Genomic DNA, 20,537 nt, shown 5'->3' with positions numbered 1-20,537 from the left:
GAGAGAGAGAGAGAGAGAGAGAGAGAGAGAGAGAGAGAGCTGGAAGGTGAATGGAGAGGGCAGGCTCACATCTGCAACTCTGCAGCCTCCTCAAACCCACCTCCTCCAACTCTGCGCTCTGCACAGCACTGACCATGAGACACCAGACAGTGTGAGTGAGGGGATTTTATTCAATAAGAGTCCAGCTCCCTGCACATCAAACTCTGGTAAATCTTTGTCTTTTCTCTCTTTAACCGTTATGATGCATTGATTCTCTTAACTGTTGTGTTATTTGCACTTTTTCCTTTGGCTGCAACCAGCATGCAGAAGATACTGTTTCACATCTCATTATCTTACGGCTACCCCAACAGATGAGGTCATTGTAAAAAAAAATAAAAAATGCTTGTTTGAAATTCATCCAGGGCTTCTTGAATATGGCATTTTTTTATGTGACGGTGGTGTGCTGTTGTCTGTTGAGGGTTGGGTTGATGCATTCCCTTTTGAGAACATTTAAAAAGTTATACATGCATAGAACCTCACATGCTTTGTTCTTTCTTGTCTGCAAATCTTTGGCCATGCAGACAACCTGCATGGTGAATTTATTTTTAATGGTTATCAGTTCCTGACTTGTGCCACTGTCACGAGTGAGGAATGAATGGAATTATTTAACAGGGCTTTGTCCAGCACTGGTCCGGGGTAAATGTGCAGATAAGTTATTCAGTCTAACTGAAGGAACAATGTAGCCTTCTTTAACTCATAAGAGTTGTGTTCCCTTGTTTGGGTAACAGCGGTGATTAAAAAAGGCTGAACAGATGAGCTGGAAGAGCATCAAAAGGGAGATTCTCCAACGAACCATTTGTGAGTAAGACATGCATGTTGATCATGTACGTAACTTGGTGGAAACTCCCTTGTAACAGCTCTGTCCTCGGTAGACTGTTGTCTTTACGGTCTTGAGTATGTGAAACAATTTCAGTGGTCTCTCTGATATAATGTTTTGGCTATTCCACTGGAGCCTGAGTAACTTGGCCCCCCATTTATTTTCCCCTCATGTTGGCAAACTAATTGAACATGCCTTACAGCAGTTGTTGATTTTGGTATTGAAAAGCACTGCATTACAATAGCACATTTATAGCTGTGCAATGGAAAACAGGCAGAAAGGTTTTACTAAAACAATGGCTGCCAGTTAGAAAACATGAAGATAACTGATCCAAGAAAAGCCATACATAATGAATCAAGAGTAACTACAGATGTGAAGGGAAATTTGAGCCTTTCCTGAGAAACCGACTAAATAAAGCATAGATATTTGGCACCCTTCCCGCTTAGGATACAGAGAGGTTAACACCTCATCTGGAGGACAGGGAGGAATCAGCTGTTCAACAAGGGTTTCCTGCCTCCCACATCCAGTTGGAAAAAACCCATCAACGTGGAATAAATCTTAAACAAGTATCACTACAAACACAATGAATTACTCACACTGAAATTCCACTGAGATTTAAATGTCATGTTTTGTAAGATACTTGCTGAGGATACATTTGGCTAAATTTAAGGGGACAGTTCCTTTTCATAGTGGAGAATGTTTAAACACGTCGCATTCCAGCTACATTACCATTCCAAAGTCTCCTTCATCTTGACCTGGGACTGGAACCGTAAACTGTCTGGAGGTCCCCAATAACTTCCATGGTCAATGAGAAGGTCATGGCGCAGAGAAAAGCCATATGGCTAGAGGTACAGGCTGGCAGACACACATGTCTTTCCAGTTTTTGTGCAGGACCTGTAGTCATTAATTCCACAAGAGTAATTGTGCATTACCAAACTGCTTTCTGCAGTTTTTTTTTGGTTTAAAGTTGCTTTGGCTTTGTCACATTAACATGAGCTTGGTCATTGTCCAAAACAACAATGTTACTGGCAGAAAAAAAATCCAGTTCCAAGGAATAGTGTGTGTGGGGGCGTGGGTTTGAGCGCTTAGCATGCAGACATGCTCATGAAAATAATGGAGCGCTCCATATACCTCCCCTTGTGCTGGGCTTTGCAAAGCACAGGAGTGAGGGCTAGTTCCACGATGGTTGTCTTATGATACACCTCCTGGTCAAAGATTGGAAAACCTCAGTCATATAACTAGCCAAGGTTGAAGGATGTATAAAAGTTTCACTCGTGTTCCAGTCATGCTCAGATCTCTCAGCTGGTGAAGATGGCAACTTGCATTGGGAATCTTTGTTTGACCACAGCAATCAGTAGGCCAAAAAACACCCCCACTCCTTGCAAAGGGAGCATATCTGGTCTTCATTTATTAAAGTGTTTTTTTTTTATAATGTCTGCAGTTCTTTCTCTTTCTGGAAACAGCACACAGTTTCCAACAGGAGCCAGAATTATATGAAGAACTATTTCAAAATGTGACATGATTCTACTTGGTGAGATCGTTAAAAAAATCACACAATAGAAATATGTTGTGTTCAATATAAGGAAAGCTCAATTAAGAGCACTTGTGGCGTAATGTTGATTATGACAAAAATGTATTAAAAATTAATCAAAAGTATAGCCCCAATATGCATAACAATATTTTAGTGTGAAAAAAGTTTTTTTTTCTGTTACTATCCCTGTTCTGTGTATGTTATATGCATAATAAGTTATATGCATTTTTAAAACTTTGCCATGTTGCCATGACAACACGTGTCTAAAATCGTAAACAGACCATAAAAATTATGAGAACCTTACACCTCAAGTAAGTAAGTTTTGATTGAACAAAGAATGAAAGTGCTTTAATAAAATTTTAAGCTTCACATTTCTGCTTTTAAATGCTCAAAATCCATTGTGCCAAGTGCCTCACTGTAAGCTTGAGTTTTGCTATAAGGTAAAGTAAGCACAGGTTAAAATCTTTTTTTATTTTTTTTGTGGTAATCAACATTATGCCACAAACGCTGCTTATTCAGCTTTACTTGTTTATGATCCTGAATACTTCTTTAAAAGCTAATTGGACAATTATGTCATTAATTGAATTTCAATGTTCAAATGATGGAGAAGTATTGCATAATATGCCTGATTCTCATTCCAGTTATACAAAAAAGGTGCACACAACCTTCTTTTCCATTCTCTGGTTTTCATATCCAAGCCTAGAAATGCACAACCATCTTCATTAGCATGGACCAAATTAACCGCATTGTATCCTGTGCGCAACAAATGCAATAAAACTGCAGCTCAACTGTTTTGGTTGAGATGTTTATATTGATCACAAAAAGCATGCCATTCATTTAACAAAACTATAAAAACTAAACATCTGCAAATTCAATGGCATTCATGTGAAGACATCTAAGAAATGCATGTCTTATCTTCATTTCTCTTCAGGTGCTAAACTGGAGCTTGGTACTTCAGGAACATGGGTTGCAAAATGAGATCCATGCATTTTGTGTTTTGGTGTCTTTACGTCATGCTCCTTCACTTGTTTTGCACAGCACAAGATGAGGACATGAGATTAAGTAAGCGTGCTTGTTTCATCTTCATTAGTGTATGTTGCATGAAGACTATTGACTCAGATAACATCACCTAATGATGCAGTGTTCATGTCTTAATACAGAGCAAATTTCTGCAACTCCTTTAGACCAATTTGGTCATCCAATTAGGAACACAGGGCAGACTGTCAATAATTTGATAGAAAATAGAACTTTGAAGTCAAGTGTCTAAACTGTTTCTTGCAGTGCGAGAAGTTTAAATGGTCAACTTATGCAGTACAAAATCTCATCTTCATTCCTCAATTTCAGGTTGTAGGACAGCGCCAAGTGATCTAGTATTCATACTCGATGGATCATGGAGTGTGGATGACATAAACTTTGAGATTGTCAAACGGTGGCTGGTAAATATCACCATGAGCTTCGACATCGGTCAGAAGTTCACCCAGGTTGGAGTGGTGCAATATAGCGACGACCCCTTCTTGCATATACCCCTAGGAAAACATTTCTCAAGCAGTGACCTCATCAAGGCCATGGAGTCCATAGAATACATGGGTGGGAACACAAACACAGGGAAGGCCATCAAGTTTGCCAACGACAAACTCTTTGCCTTGTCTGAGCGAGGTCCGAATGGCATTGCAAAAATTGCTGTTGTTCTGACAGACGGGAAGTCACAAGATGAAGTGCTGGCAGCTGCAGAAGCTGCGAGGAAAAAGGGGATAATTCTTTTCGCAATTGGCGTTGGTTCTGAGACCGAGGAGACAGAGCTCAGGGCCATTGCCAACAAACCATCCTCAACTTATGTTTTTTATGTGGAAGACTATAAAGCTATTGTAAAGATCCGTGAAGTAATTAGGCAGAAGCTGTGTGAAGGTAAGCCATCATGTACTGTTCCTCCATGACTCTAAGCTTTTATATTACATTTTCAAATTAATTTGTGTAATATTTTTCACACGTCACAATGAAATTGTACAATGAAATTGTACTGCTTTATGGTCTTGAGCTTCCGCAGGGGAGCAAGACTTTGTAGCTTTACCATGTCATTTACCAGTGGAGACAGGTTTATGGAATCTCCGTGTTTGAGTTGCATGCATAATTTGGAGCCGCTCAACTCAATGCACAGATCACAGTTTGATTTATATTGTACAACATCCAGGTGTTCTGAGTTCACCAACGTGGCTGTAAATTGTCCAAAAGTGTGAAATCAGGATTAGGGATGGTTATCGTTAAGGTTTTAACGGTATTACTACTCTTACCGATACTGCTGATCGATTCGGTACTTTAACGGTATTCTTATCGGTACTTTTGTTTTATATATATATATATGTGTGTGTGTATATGACAAATTAAGAGCTGAATCAACATTGCTTTATATTCTGAAATGTAAAATAAATATTTAATGAAATGAATATAAAACATAAATTTGTATATGCACCAGTGTGCAGGCATTTTTATTGTTTATAAGATACAGTAAGAACATTAACAAAGAAACAAAGTAAAACAAACTGACAAATACAATAAAACAAATATACAAATGAAATGAAATAAACAGTGCTGTCATTTTTCCATGAAGTTCTACTAACATTACTGTTTAGGTAAGTAATAGCCTACAAAAGAAATCTAAAAGTAATCAAATGTAAATTTGTAAAAAAACAAAAAACAGCTGACGACTCTGGTGAGATAGAATTTGCAAGATAATGTATATATAGCAATAATAAATGTATGTGTGTTTTATTAATTTCTCCAGTACCGATAGCAGAACCGTTAACATCAGAGCTTATCGATACTCCGGTCTTTCATAATTTAGCCCCCGGACCGATTAAATACCGGGTTTCGGTACCCATCCCTAATCAGGATCATGCATTGCTGTGTGTTTCAAAGATTGTGACATCAATTTCCAGCAAGCTTACAAACAAGCCAGTTTGATTGTTTGAAAGTTCTGCAAAAGGCCAGTAATTCGGAGATGTTTATACACCACTAATCCAATTTTGGCACATGCAAATGTCAACTTCGTATAGTTCCCTCCAACCAAAATTATTTAATTACTGTAAGGCATGTGTTGGATTTGCAGTTAAGTCTGTTGAAAAGCAGAAGCAGTAGAAGTGATCAAATGCCAAACCTGATCATCGGCAAGTCTTGTAAAGGGGAGGAAGCATATTTCTCAAGGCGCTTTTCTGTTCTAACAATGGATTACTCAGCAACTCCACACAGACTTGTTAAAAAGTGAAAATAACAATTGGAGTGCAATATAGCCATTAGGTTGGAAAAACTACCCTCCATAAAAGTTTGCTAAGACTCCTGGGGCCTCATTTATAAAATGTGATTACGCACATATTTGATCTTTTAGTGTGCGTAATGTCATAAGTTTGGGCCCTGCATTTCTCCCTCTCTCCTCCAGAGGGCGCCATCTCCCAGTCGCCATTCCCCAAACCCCATACACCTGTTCACTCATTACACTAATTCCCCAAACTCCATACACCTGTTCAGTCATTTACTCATTACACTCACCCTCAGCTGTTCCCCATTGTCACAGACTATATCTTCTCCTCTCACTCACCACTCTGCATGGCTGTATTGTAAATGTATTGGTATTTGTTGTCCCTAGATCTGTTTAGTTTTGCCTTGTTGGCCTTTCTGTTCATTAAAGAGAAGTTTTCACCTGCATGTGGACCCAGACCCTGTTTCTCCTCTGTGTTTCGTACCGGGCCTTGACAGAATACAGCCAGCAAACATGGGTCCAGCAGGGAGGTTCCTCAACGTCCACCAAGGAGACCGGAGTATTGAGGATTACGCCAGGGACTTCGTGGGAGTGGCTCGCGAGTTGGCCACAGAGAAGACCTGCCTCATGGTCTTTTTCTGGGGAGGCCTAGCCGAGCCCTTCAAGTCCCTGATGCCATACTGGGTCCCCGAGGAGTCGATGGAGGACTATATCAACCTGGCCCTGCATTTGAGCGGCTCCGCCTTCAGGGTGGAGTTAGCTGCGGAGCCCGCTCACAGTCCTCCCGAAGCGGCAATCCACGGGGCGTTAGAGGCCTTGTCTGCCGCACCAGTACCTCACGCAGGAGCATCCCGGGCTGATACACAGTGTGCAGGAATCCCCGCTGATGTCGGTGGGAGCTGCGTGGTCAGCTCGCAAGGCTCCTGAGGCGTCGGTGCCTGCTGAGGTTCCGTCCGAGGCAGCAGGGCTTGCTTCTGGCCTTCCCGAAGCGGCGGAGCCCGCTGATGATCCCTCCGAGGCGGCGGGGCTCACTTCAGGCCTTCATGAAGCAGCGGAGCCCGCGGATGATCCCTCCAAGGCGGCGGGACTCGCTTCAGGCCTTCCCAAAGTGGCGGCGTCCGCTCACGGTTCCCCCGAGGCGGCGGCGTCCGCTCACCGTTGCCCCGCTATTGCCCGTTCCAAGGCGGCAGCTCAACACACACCGCTGTGGTGGCCACTGGTTCTGCCCTGGGTCCCCATCCCGCCGGCTCTGCCTCAGTCCCCAGGTCCCCCTCCAGCACACGGACCTGGCCCCCCATCCCCCCACTCCGCCCCGCTCTGCCGTCCCCCTGGTCGGGTGCTTGGGAACATCTGGAAGCTGTTCCTTGGAGAGGGGGTCCTGTCATGAGTCTGTGCCCTGCGTTTCTCCCTCTCTCTCCTCCAGAGGGCGCCATCTCCCGGACTCCATTCCCCAAACCCCATCATTCATTACACTAATTTGAGCAGCATTAGTAAACTGTAAATAAAAGAAATGCCAAATCACATGCAGGTTTTTTCAGACCGGAGACCATAATCGTGTAATAATTCATTTTTTTATGATATGAAACGTCCAATTTCTCTTTCAGTAATATTTTTAAAAAGTTTTTCAAGAATTTCGTGATACTAAACGTTTTATTAGTTGTCATAGCAAGTGATTTTAAAAGTAGGATGGCTCACTTTTTATAACATGAATTTTACTTGAATTCGGAGTTTATTCTTACTTTTGGAAACCTAATTGTTTTATAATTACTATTATTATTATTATTATTATTATTATTTCTGTTGTTTCTAGAAGTAGTAATTTTGATAATAGTCAGTAGAAAAAAATATAACCACACACACACATTGTTTGTCCACAGAATAATTACACATTATTAAATAAAAAGTGCCCCCGCACGAACCTCTACCTGTGCCAGCAGGACCTCAAATTCAGACTCAGTAAAGTTTTTTTTTTTCTTTGTGCTCGTGCTTGTGCTCTATGCTTGTGCTTCAAGCACAGAAATTCGGATATTGGCGTGTGCTCTTTTATATGGTAATGATATTAATTAGGGGGCATTTACAAGGCGGAGATCTGACACCAGTCACCTGCACACAATTTCAAGATCATTTGCGATTTATACATGTCACATCTGGAAGAGAGGCGTATGCACGTGTTCTTGTGCACACGTTCGTTTTCTTTGAATCGCACTTACGCACTTTTGAGAAATGAACTTCGAACAAATTTAGCACGGTTTATACGCAACATTTTATAAATGAGGCCCCTGAAGCTCATGATAGAAAGTTTTTCCGGACACTGGAGAAGTTAATGATTAAGGCACTTTATGATAGAAAAGGTAATCTCTTGTCTGGTATTTGCAATGGTGGGGACATTCTTTAGTTGGGCTGCATGTTTGCAGTGTCCAGTGTTCCACGCCAAGGCCTTCCTACAATTTTTTAGACTAGCCTCCTAGCCAAATAAAATAAACCTCTACATTCCATAAATATTTAAGTCTTTCCAGTCATTTTTTTCTCACCATACATTGCACATATTGCTGTGATATTAATATTAAAGATAATGAAATGCAGATAAATGCTTGGTTAGCCTAATTTAGATTCATGCATTTTTTGTTGCTGTGTGGCAATTTATCTTGTTTTCTCCATTTAATGTATCATAGAGACTGTATGTCCAGCAAAGATTCCAATCAATTCTCGAGATGAGAAAGGATTTGACATACTCCTCCATCTCAACTTGGCTAAAAAAGCTCAAAAGACACAAGGATCTTTTTATGGCAGCAAAGCCTACCAGGTGACATCCCGAGTTGACCTGAGTGAGAGCACTAGGTACAATCACTTTTGGTATCAAGCCTCTCTGTTCTAGAAAGTATACTCTGTTCGAAGTGAAACAGTGTCTTCATCTTAATGTCCATAGGATGTTATTTCCAGGCGGACTTCCACCATCCTATGTTTTTGTTGCCACGCTGAAGTACAAAGGCTCCGTGGTTATGGAGGAGTGGGATCTATGGCGGATACAGACTAAGGATGAAAAGTCTCAAATGGCTGTTACTCTGAATGGTCTGGACAGAACAGTGATGTTCACCACCACCACAAGCAGCACACCAAGCGGAACTCAAGCTGTGGTCTTCACTAAAGCACCTGCTAAGGTAAATACACAGCTTGACAGAAGAACAGTGAAACAATTCATGAACTCTCACTCCGTTAGTTCATTCACCATTAGTTAAAATTTCCACAACATACAGCTAAAAAAAAATCCCGTTTGGCACCCGCATGCTGAATTTTGTGTTCAGGATGTTTTTGATCCTCAATTGATGTGCTGCTGTCTTAATGGTTCTGCTTCACTAGCTTCACCAAAAAGACCATGCCACTTGAAGTTTTGGTCCACCAGCTATATCAGCACCAATCCAGCCTGTTAATTCATGTGTGTCTAAGCAGGGATACAACAATGTCAGACGAATTTCAAACAGAACATCCTTTAACAGTGGACTCCAAGCCCATGGCAGCCAAGTATATTGGAGTAAATACAAAGTATAGGCTTACCAGGCACCATATGGATTAAAATGTTGGTGGAATTTGGACAGAGAAATACTCAATGGAATTTTATACATCATAAACATGATCTATTCTGTTTAACATACATTCTCTCTGATACACTTTATAGAAAGGTCCGGTAACACTTTACTTGAAGGGGTGTGCATAAGACTGACATGACACCTTCATAATCATAACATGACACATGTCATGAATATGAAGGAGGTTTTATGCATGTTTATGACAACTGTCATTAAGTGTCATTCGCTCAGTTATGTCATTTTTAATGCAAATATGACATTATTTGACCTAACCCTAACCTAACCCTACCCCTACCCTTACCCCTAACCATAGTCCATTACAAAGACATCTCAAACAATGTCATCTTTGCATTAAAAATTACATAACTGAGCGAATGACACTTAATGACAGTTGTCATAAACATGCATAAAAACCCTTCATATTCATGACATGTGTCATGTCATGATTATGTAGGTGTCATGTCATGATTATGAAGGTGTCATGTCAGTCTTATGCACACCCCTTCAAGTAAAGTGTAACCAAAGGTCCCTTAGTAATTAAATAAAGAGAACTCTTAAGTTGAGTGACAGAGCGCAAGTAGGTTTTATTCAATGTGAAATGTAAAGAAAAAATTAAATAACAAATTCAGTGCTACTGAATGAGTTTTCTGAAACATTCTTATCTTCTTCATAAATTCACATTTATGGTATATTAACTTAATGTAGTAATGTAAAAATTGTAAATGGTATACAACTCCATCACCTGCATTCTGCTTTATGTATTTTACAGAAACTATTTGATGAAAAATGGCATCAGCTGCGTCTTCTAGTGACAGAGGAAGACATCACTCTGTATGTTGATGATTTGGAAATTGAAACCTTGGCACTGGAGCCTCCTGATGGTATTTTTATCAATGGAAAAACACAGGTTGGGAAGTACGTCAGCAAAGAAACAACTGTACCTGTAAGTACACCAATGCCTTGTTTGATTACGTTCTATAGACCAGTTTTTTTCGTCACAAGCACCAATAAAATATACTTATTTACGGAGCATCTCACCTAAATCTCATTGAATAAAGTTGTTGGTGCTATGGAGATGTGATGTTGAGATGTGTGTCCTTTCAGGCATACTGAAGAGTGATAACATTTTGATATTTATTTGGATTTTAATAGTTGAAATTAGCTTTCTCAACATCATTATAAGGGAAGGCCAACATCAACCCTCTTCACGTTGAGTACATCACTCGCAGATGCGACTACATTTCATGCTAGGCAACTAAATAATGTTTATTGTCAGCCTATTGTTAGATTTTACTCACCAGTGATTGAGTTAGAGGCTAAGAATTCGTTTAGTACAGCTATATTTTCACTCGCCTACATGTGAAGACTAAGCATTAGAGAGTTTCACACACCGTACTTTTACAGCTCAGTGAGTGCACCATTCCTAGTGATCTCAGTGGATGCACAATGTATTTGATGCACCGTAAACATTACTGAGTCACCAGTGCTTTGTGTTTCTCACACACGCACAAAGAGAGAAAGTGAAAGAGTCATTATAACCACATAGAATTGACACACTACATGTCAAGTTCATTCAGAATTACTCAGCCTTTAAAGGTGCTTTCACACTTCGTTTGATTGCTTGGTCTGAACCCAAGTTCGATTGATCCCCCCTCCCCCTGTAACCGCTGGATTGTGTTCACCCAGTAGTTTTTTGGTTCTGAACCACAGTATGTTTGCATCATCAGAGTGGCAGTTGTTTACCACTGTTTCTAGGTAACAACTATGCAGAAGACGGTGAAATTAATGGATGCTGGCTAGCTTCATTTTTGTACTTGATTTTGAAAATTTAGTTTAGTTTCCAAAGTAGCAACACAGAACCCCTGGTTCACATGAACTAGGGTGACCATACGTGTCATTTTCCCAGGACGCATCCTGGCCAGGATTTCTATATTGACTAAAATATCTAGGTTTTGGCTTTGTTTGCATGTGCAGAACGATCGGTGTATGACATCAAAGTACCATACAGACGGTTATGCTTTCGAAACACTCTCTAGGTACTTTGATGTCAAACACTGATCGGTCTGAGCCGCACTGCTTTAAAGTCGAACACACCTAATATGTACGCGTAATTGCATCGCTTTGACCGTAGATCCCACCTTCTCACACGACATGATTGGTCCATTATGTACAGTGCTTGCATGTTATTGGTCAAACTACTTTTCAATCATTACCTTCAGCAAGCATGAAAACAGGAAAACAAAGCCACAACAAATCCTGGCCAGGACACGTCCTGGGAAAATGGCACGTATGGTCACCCTAACATGAACCGTACTCCAGAACACCCTTTTCAGACGGACTCAGGTATGTTTAGTGGTTTATCCAAATGAACCAAACTCTGACGTCAAATGTACACCAAACGTGCTAGTGTGAAATCCCCCTAAGACTAAGCAGAAGCCATCGCCGGATGGTTCCTTCAATAGTGAGTGGGAATAATGCATTAGCAGCGGTCTCGATGGCTAGCGCTAACCTATTACAATCTACACAACAAAAAAAATGCTGGATCAAAAACAACCAAATCTGGGTCATTTTGGCAAGCCAGCGCTGGGTAGTTTTGACACAGCTGAGTTGGGTTAAATGTGACCCAACATGCTGGGCTGTTTGATTTAACCCTAGAATGCCTGATATTTTTAGCCATTTTTAATTTAGCCTTAGTCATAGTCTTCATATTAGTCTTAGTCCTGGTGTCAAATTTACTTTTTAATTATTATCATATTTAGTCAACCTTTTAGTCAACTAAATGTCTGTGCATTTTAGTCTAGCTTTAGTCAATGAAAACTTTTCATAACATATTTGTCATGCTGTATAATAGTTAAACTGATAATTATAATTATTATTATTATTATTAGTTTTGCTCAAAATTATACTCAAAAAGATTGTTGTCATTTGATAAATGTGTTTTTACATTTCAGGTTTTACACTATGAATTCTTGATATCTGGCAACCGCACACATGGAAACTTGTGTAGTAAAGCGTGTACAGCAGTTCGTAATAATATTTTGTCTCCTTTTTATTGATGAAAATTAAAAGAAAATTTGGTATAGTTTTAATTTTTTAAAATACATTTTAGTCTCAGTTTTTTTTTTCAAAAATATTGCATGTTGATGTAGTCACAGTTATCTTTATTGACCTTACTGTCGTCTCACCATTGTCTCATCTTAGTCATGGGAAAAAAGCTGGTCAGCGAACATTTTTCATTATACTTTTCATTAACAAAATTAACACTAATGCCTGAATCAAAAAACCTACACAGATGCATAAAAGGGGCCAAAAGGATCCGTACTGGATTTAATAGTTATTCAACATTACACTTTCCAAAAGTGGTTTTGTTGAACAGTCTAAGCTGTACAACTATTGAGTTACCATTCTTTTCTGCATTTTCCCCCCTCATACACATGTACAGTTTTAGTTTGCCTATATGTTTGTCAATTTCTGGGATTTCTTGCTTGATACTTTTTCACATTTTGATTATTACTTTTGTCTGTGTTGTTACTGTAGTCATTCTCTGTGTTATTTTAATTTCCAACCCACTTTGGGTTAATTTGAACCCAGCTGTATAGTAATTTTTAGACAATAATTGAGTTAACCCTACTGTAGAATGCATAAAGGGTATCATAAAACAATAGGCAAAAAAACAACAACAAAAAAAACAGATGACTTACTACTTCTGCCAACATTTTGAAGTTCACATCCAATGGACAATTTAAGGATCGCAAATGGCAGGAAAACAATGTAACACTCTGTAGCTCAAATGACAATGCCAACATCGATGTAGTGTATTCAGACTGCCTTCATACTACACAAATGCAATGCTGCTTGATGCTCATACCATACACATGCATACTTTTTTAACAGTCATGAAGTTTTTCATTAAATGTAGAACCTACTCAGACAGTATGCAATTACAAATGCAGTAGATGAGTAGGGCCACAAAGGACACAGGAAAGGAGAGCTGAAGGCCGAAACAAAGGGAGGTGCAAATGCTTCCCAAACGTTAAGCTTAGAAAGGTGCAAATCACATGTGAATTGTTCTGTATCTGTCTGCAAAGATGATGCAAAGATCAATTTTACTTGATTTGTGAGAAATGTGGGAAGTGAAGCTTCAGAATGGAAAGTTATTTAGGAAAAGTACAACTGCGTTTTAAAAATTATACATTTATAAAAATATATATAATAAAAAATTAAATATAAAAAAATTATAAAAAAACTTTTTGTAACACATATATAAAAGGAAAGTAAACAAATGAAGATGTTTGATATATTAAAACATTTCTATGTCACCGATTATTTGAATTATTTAATGAAGAAAATTTGTGTTTAAAAAGAAATTTGACTAGTTATTTAATTTTTTTCTCCCGCCAACACACACCATAAGAGCATGGCGAAACCATCAGGCTGAGCCACTGAACTTGCGGGACATGCATGCTCTTTAATGTCTGCATTCCCAAACAAGCACCGCTGAGTTACTTATTATAAACGATTATCAACCCAAATTGGCTCAAATCAACATCTCGATTACATATGTAACCCTTGTTCCCTTATGGAGGGAACAGAGACGCTATGTTGTGATGACATTAGGGGTCTTACTTGGGAGGCCCAATCACCTCTGGGTTTAAGAGAAATGGCCAATGAATATTGGAGAGTGGATTTTGCATGCTCAGCCTTATAAGATATATAAGGTATATACTGTATAAGATATAGGGTATATAAGGTATATAAGGAAGCATGCATCCACTCATTCAGGTTTATGCTAAGGAGCCGAGACCATGTCCCAGCACTCAGCAATTGGTTCAGGGTTGCGGCAAAGGTACATAACGTCTCCGTTCCCTCCATCAGGGAATGAGAGTTCCCTATAACGGGGTGTTCCCTATCTGTCAGTCACTACGAGTTATGTTGTGATGAAATTAGGGTTCCTATGGAAAATGCCACAACCACTAAACGCTGTTACAATCCGTGGCACTGAAAATACTGGCAAGCCATGGTGTGTTAAACAAATATAGATAAAGAAGTCGTAACCTTCCCAACTCCCCAGAGCAAATTCACTGACCTTGGTGCTGAGAGGGGCCTCGCTGCTGGAGAATGCCTCCTCTCCACCAATAAGCTGGCATGTGATGGGTGTTCTGGCACACTATGGTTGCCATCGCATCATCCAGGTGGATGCTGCACACTGATGGTGGATGAGGAGATCCCCCCCTGACAATGTAAAGAGGTTTGAGTGCTTAGAAAAGCACTATATAAATGTAATGAATTAATTAATATTATTATTATTATTATGTTGCTGTTCCGTTCACAGAAATTCTTTAACTGAAGGAATTTCAACTTATTTCTGGAAAAAGACTTGCTTCAGATCTTTTCCTGCTTTTTCTCAGCAAGTCTAAATTAAAACGTTGGGGACGTGTTCCTAGGTCCAAGGAATAAGGCCACTACGGAGACCACATCCTACCCATAGGGAGGTGACATGTGGAGATAATAATATGGACTGACCCCAGGGGGGCAGTACTACATATGGAATAGGTTTCTGAGTTAGGTCCTACCTGAGTAGGGATGGAGCTTCTACCAACAGAGAGACGGACAGAGTTGAATCTGTCCAGGGGAAGACACCGGTTTACCATGAGGGAAACCTTACCGTGGAAGAATACTCATCTGGGACTACCCACAGGGAATCACACAGATGTGACACCTAACCCAGTACAGAGCCTGACCGAAACTCCAGGCATGCTAACACAAATACTGGGCCTAGCGTCAAACTCCTCCACTGAGTCTGACTGCTGGGGGTGCTGGAGGATGCGCAACCAGGGTTCGCGGTCCCAGGGACTCTACTGGGAGAGAGAAAGGCGCTTGCATCCTTTGTAAGGGGGAATGGCACAACAAGACACCGAGCCAGTTATTCCCGCCACTTACCTATTACCCACGGGAAGAGACTGGCTCTATGCTTAGGCTGTAGAACCTTGCGAAGGTGTTAGGTGTCACCCAGCCCGCTGCTCTGCAGATGTCTGTTAGAGAAGCGCCATGTGCCAATGCCCAGGATGAGCCTACATTCCGGGTGGAGTGAGTCTTCATCCCCAGGGGGCACGGCTCGCCTTGGGATTGGTACATTATGGCGATGGCATCCACTATCCAGTGGGCCAACCTCTGCTTGGAGACAGCCTTCCCCTTCTGCTGGCCTCCATTGCAGACAAAGAGCTGCTCGGAGCTTCTAAAGCTCCGGGTATGGTCCACGTATATGTGCAGTGCTCATACGGGACACAGCAACACCAAGGCTGGATGTTCCTCCTCCGGTGGCAGCGCTTGCAGGCTCACCACTTGGTCCCGGAAGGGCATCTTCTTGGGTCTTCTTGGCAAGAAGAACACCAGTCAGCGAACAGACTCTTCAAGGCATAAGCTCGCCTGGTAGAGGGAGCTCTGGCTTGAGTGATAGTGTCTACCACTTAAGTCTGCTGTGTCTAGTCCAGGAACCACACGTGGAGGTTCCAGAGGTCTGGACCCGAGTGCCATATGGTGCCCTGCCCCTAAGAAAGAAGGTCGTTCCTCAGGGGGATCCACCAGGGAGGGGCTGTCACGAGGAGCATGAGTTCCGAAAAACAGGTCCCCCAGAATGTGGATGGTGTGCAGCGACTTGAGCTGTGTCTGACTCCAGAGGAGGAGATGGTGGGCGAGTTGCGACATGCAACGTGATCGTAGACCTCCCTGATGGTTGATGTACAATGCAGCCACAATGCTCGTGCGGACCAACACATGTTTGCCCTGCAGCCACGGCCAGAACCACCACAGAGCTAGAAGCACTGTCAGCAACTCCAGGCAGTTGATGTGCCAAAACAGTCGAGGACCCGTCCAGGACGTTTTGTGCAGACTACACTTTTATTTGTTAGCCTATCTCTCTCTTTCAGTAGCAGAAATTTAAATGTGAGATTCTGGAAAAGAGATCTAAATTTAGCGGGAACGGTCGGGTCGGGAAGTAAATTATTCTAAGCGGCCAGCGGGTGAACAAAGAGTGAATATATTGCGGGTGCGGATTATAACTTCGTGGGAGCGGGACTAAAAAACAGTCCCACGCAGACCTCTACTGTAAGCTTTGGCAGCCAGAGCTGACGTCAGTTTACAGATTTTGGACAGGAGATGCAGACAATTCCTCCAGGTGGCAGCGTTTTGGAGGCACATATGCACCACATATGCACCACATCTTTCTGCCTGGGGAGCATCAACGAACCCCCTAGCTGCCCCGCCATTGAGGGTAGTGAGGACGGAGAAGGTCAAGTAGTGGCTTCTGGCCATAAATGGGGCCTTCCATGACTTTGTGACCTCCTCATGCACCTCCGGGAAGAAAGGAAGCGGGGCAGAACACAGTTGTGAGCTGCGCTCCACACCGAGAAACCAATCGTCCAGCCGTGAACGCTCAGGGCTAAGCAGCATATTTGCCTCCAGCCCGATGCTCACAGCTGCCCAGACAATCATGCCCGTCAACTCTGGGTCTGATTTGGCAGAAGCCACAGCACCTAAGGGGGGCAGCCCTGCCGAATCTTCATCTTCAGAGGATGATAGCCTATACCCCGATGATTCTATCGACATCTGATCCTCTGGGCGAGCTCCGAATGAAACGCTGGGACTGCCATGAGAAGGGTAGTGACAGAGGGGTCTCGTTGTGATCACAGCATTGCCATGGGCATGCACTCGCAGTGGGGGCATGAACCATCCACGACTGTGTCTTCAGCATGCTGAATGCCCAGACATGGAAGACAGAGATTGTGGCCATCATCAGAGGACAGGAAATGACTGCAACCAAGAGGACACGGACGGAATGACATGTTTAAAAAGATCCAGACCGTCCGTGATTTGCACTTTTAGAGGAAACTGCGGTTACACTTTATTTCGATAGTCCACTTTAGACATTCTATTAACTATAAGAAACTTTGTAACTACATGTCAACTACATGTCAACTAATTATCATTCATTTGCAACTACATGTCTACTAACTCTCAGAGTAGACTGTTAGGGTCGGTTTAGGGTTAGTAGAATAAGTTATATAAGATATTAAGCAGACAGTCTACTAATACACTACTAACTGCTAGTTGACATGTAGTTGCAAAGTTACTTACTGTTAATAGAATGTCTAAAGTGGACTATCGAAATAAAGTGTTACCGAAACTGCTCTTTTAGTGCTGAAGCGCCCAGGGGAATCACGCTGCTGAGAGGGGGACACCGCTGAGTCTGGCGAATGGCTTTGTGTAGCATAAACTCCACTCGGCTCCGAAGCAAAAATCTGAATGAGTGGATGCACGCTGCTGTCTTATATACCCGAATGAACAGGGGAGTGGCTGAGCATGCACAATTTCTCTTAAACCCAGAGGTGATTGAGGCTCCCAAGTAAGACCCCCTAATGTCGTCATGACATAACTCATAGTGACCGACAGATAGGGAACCCAGCATCCTTACTCAATAGTGTCAGCCTTCTCAACATTTTGATTTCAGCTAATTAGTTTGAGTTGACACAGACATTTTAGTAGTAGTAGAATTCATAGTATTTTATTATCAAGGTGTCGATCATCACTCCTAGCCTATAAAAAATTTTTTGATTGACTAATGTTTGTAAAAAGTTTAGTTATGCTTTCAGATCATCACATATGAGTGTATCTTTTTGAAAAGCTGTCATTTTGTGAAGATAAGCATAATCCAAATCGTTCATCATATATGAACGTATATCATTCATCCTTCACACAGTCTGGTGAGTAAACTAAGAAAAAAAAATAGTGATTCTATATTGACAAGGTGTGCCAAGAGTGTTGAAGAGTAATATCATTTTGTGTATGTTTCATGTGTAATTTAAATGTTAAATTAATTCACTACTCTTTCTTTGAACTACAAACATCACTCATCCAAACATCAGTTCTTATCCCTAATAATAAATAAATATATAAATAAAGGGTAAAAATAAATCATATGATATTGGTTTGAATATTTCTGTTGTATGATGTTAACAAAATGATTACAAAGCATATTATACAATTTTAAAAAGGAATATTGGAAGTTATTGGAATATTTGTGTGTTTGTGATCTTTTGCCAAAGAATAAACATAATATGGAACATTTTCAACATGTGCAACACAGCAGTGTTCCTGTGGAAAAGCAGACAGCATGTCATGTTGACACCAAATGTGTTTTATATGCAACAGGGAGCACCTTTTCCCCAGCCCCAGACCTTGACTTTTCTAAAACTACCTGTATTTCTCTCTCTTTCTCTCTATTCCTGAACAGTTTGAAATACAACAACTCAGAATCTACTGTGACCCTGAGCAGAATAACAGAGAAACTGCCTGTGAAATACCTGGAGTTGTGAGTACCAGAATTTTGGATGTTTCTGTTTTGGCCCATTCAAATATGTTCAAATATATTTTCAGTTTCATACGGAGCATGATATTTGCTCAGAACCGTTTATTAGACAGTCAATCACATCTTTGTGCAACACTGGCTTTGTCATTGTTCTCAGTTCACTAACTCAATTTGCTTGACCTGGCACAATTTTTCAATCTCTTTGAGACTCAGTGTTTAGAGATGTAGGGCATTTATAAACACTGTGGCAAACACTTTATTTCACATCATTTTCCTTTTCTGCTTGCACGTTGCAGTAAAGCCTTGCACCTCTAAGCTAAGTTATGGTTTTTGCCCTGGCCCCTTTATGCATTTTCGCTCCTTTTATTTTTAGGATGGAGAGGTATGTACTTTTGAAGATGGCTTTGCTCGCTTTCAAAAGTAACTGCTAATCTTATTTTGAATCGCAGAGGTAAGATTTGCCTCATGTTTCTTTGGAGTGTCTAAGTATTGTCATAGCTGGAAAAATCTGTCAATGGACTGTCAGCAGCTTTGAGAATGTATGTCTGAATGATGCTGGTGTGAACCTTCTCACTGACAAAAGCATTCAGTGAAACTGCTTGAATAAAACTACTATAGCAGCACCATGCTACTCTACTGTACCTTAAAGCATATCATAGTACTATCAAGGTACCATGTCCAAAAAATCATGGTAATATCATATGGTGGCTTCAAGTTGGCATGAAACTTGAGATTGTCTTTTCTTCCCTATTGTGAAATATATTTCAGAGTGAACCGGCTTCTTGAACGAGAGAAACAATAAAAATAAAAATAGGGCATGACTTGATCTTGTCCATCAGGAATTGATTGGATCACTGTTGTTTGCCAAATACTATGATCTCATGTCAGTGACATTGCTGGAGGGGAGGGATTATTGTCCCACCCTCATGCCAGTGCAGAAGTCATCAGAGTCAGAGAAGAGATGTTGTTGTGAGGGGAAGGAAAAGCTATTTTGATTTAAGATTATGTGGGCACATTCATAAAATAATAATAATTAAACAAATAATAATTAATACATGAATAAAACATTTATATTTATATAAAGTGCAATATTCCATTAACATAAAAATGGTTTATTTTGATTTAATGTGCTTAATGTCAAAGTCAGGTTCAACAATTGTGTCATGCTATATTTCAAACACTGTCATTCGGCTATTTTAGAACTACTGGGCCGTACTGCTGAATGATTGAATAACTTAACAAAAAAGGCTGCTATGAACACAAAGAGGAAATTATGTCTGATGCTTTATGTTTTATGAAATGCATGTAAAAAAAAAAGTTTTGTTGGTTTTTCTTCAGTGTGCTAATGGACCAGGTGACATTGATCACTCCCCAGAGCCATGCATCTGTCCACCTGGGCCACCTGGTGCCCCAGGAATTAAGGTACAATAGTCTATCCCTCAATCCCTTTGGTCAGTTTATACAACAGAACTTATGTAATCTCTTCATTGCATAAAAAGTCATTGTATTGCACATAAAAGTCTCCAAAAGTCAAGTTTGAAGTTTATAAGGTCAAGCCAATGCTTGAAAACACATGCTGCTTTTCAGCAGGTGATCACAGTAAAATGTCCCTGAACAGAATTCTAAATAGTTTGCGGAAATATTTCCTTGACTGCATGTGGCGATTAAAAGAGTTACAGACAGATTGAGTACATTACTGAACTGTAATTTATACATTTTCATTTATTCAGTATTATTATTAATCCGTTCATTTTCACATACATCATTTTCTCCTATAAGAGGCCAAAATAAGTTCTTACATCATGCAGAGCATTCATGAGAGAAAAAAACTAAGTGCCTTAAAAAGGGTTCATGAAATTAAGATTTTTATATTTTTTTTCACAAGTTTAGTTTATAAAGTTTTTTTTTCCACCAAAAAAAGATCAACTATTTGTAAAAAAAAAAAAAAAAAA

The 20,537-nt window shown here is 40.6% G+C and overlaps 1 protein-coding gene across 1 annotated transcript in view; it reads left to right on the top strand.

The window, feature by feature from the left end:
• The window catches only part of LOC107597722 (collagen alpha-1(XXI) chain-like), a 139,204-nt gene that overhangs the window by 4,145 nt on the left and 114,522 nt on the right, over positions 1 to 20,537 (top strand). The window contains exons 2-9 of the mRNA XM_016288892.1: positions 86 to 206; positions 3,732 to 4,292; positions 8,310 to 8,475; positions 8,564 to 8,795; positions 9,991 to 10,164; positions 18,511 to 18,588; positions 18,959 to 18,967; positions 19,924 to 20,007. Coding sequence (XP_016144378.1) covers positions 86 to 206; positions 3,732 to 4,292; positions 8,310 to 8,475; positions 8,564 to 8,795; positions 9,991 to 10,164; positions 18,511 to 18,588; positions 18,959 to 18,967; positions 19,924 to 20,007 — 1,425 coding nt within the window. The remainder of the gene's footprint in view (positions 1 to 85; positions 207 to 3,731; positions 4,293 to 8,309; positions 8,476 to 8,563; positions 8,796 to 9,990; positions 10,165 to 18,510; positions 18,589 to 18,958; positions 18,968 to 19,923; positions 20,008 to 20,537) is intronic.

Source organism: Sinocyclocheilus grahami, unplaced genomic scaffold (genome assembly GCF_001515645.1).
Source record: "Sinocyclocheilus grahami isolate Dianchi unplaced genomic scaffold, SAMN03320097.WGS_v1.1 scaffold235.1, whole genome shotgun sequence".
Lineage (NCBI taxonomy): Eukaryota > Metazoa > Chordata > Actinopteri > Cypriniformes > Cyprinidae > Sinocyclocheilus > Sinocyclocheilus grahami.
Note: the sequence above shows the minus strand (reverse complement) of the source record. Positions and strands in the feature narration are given on the sequence as shown.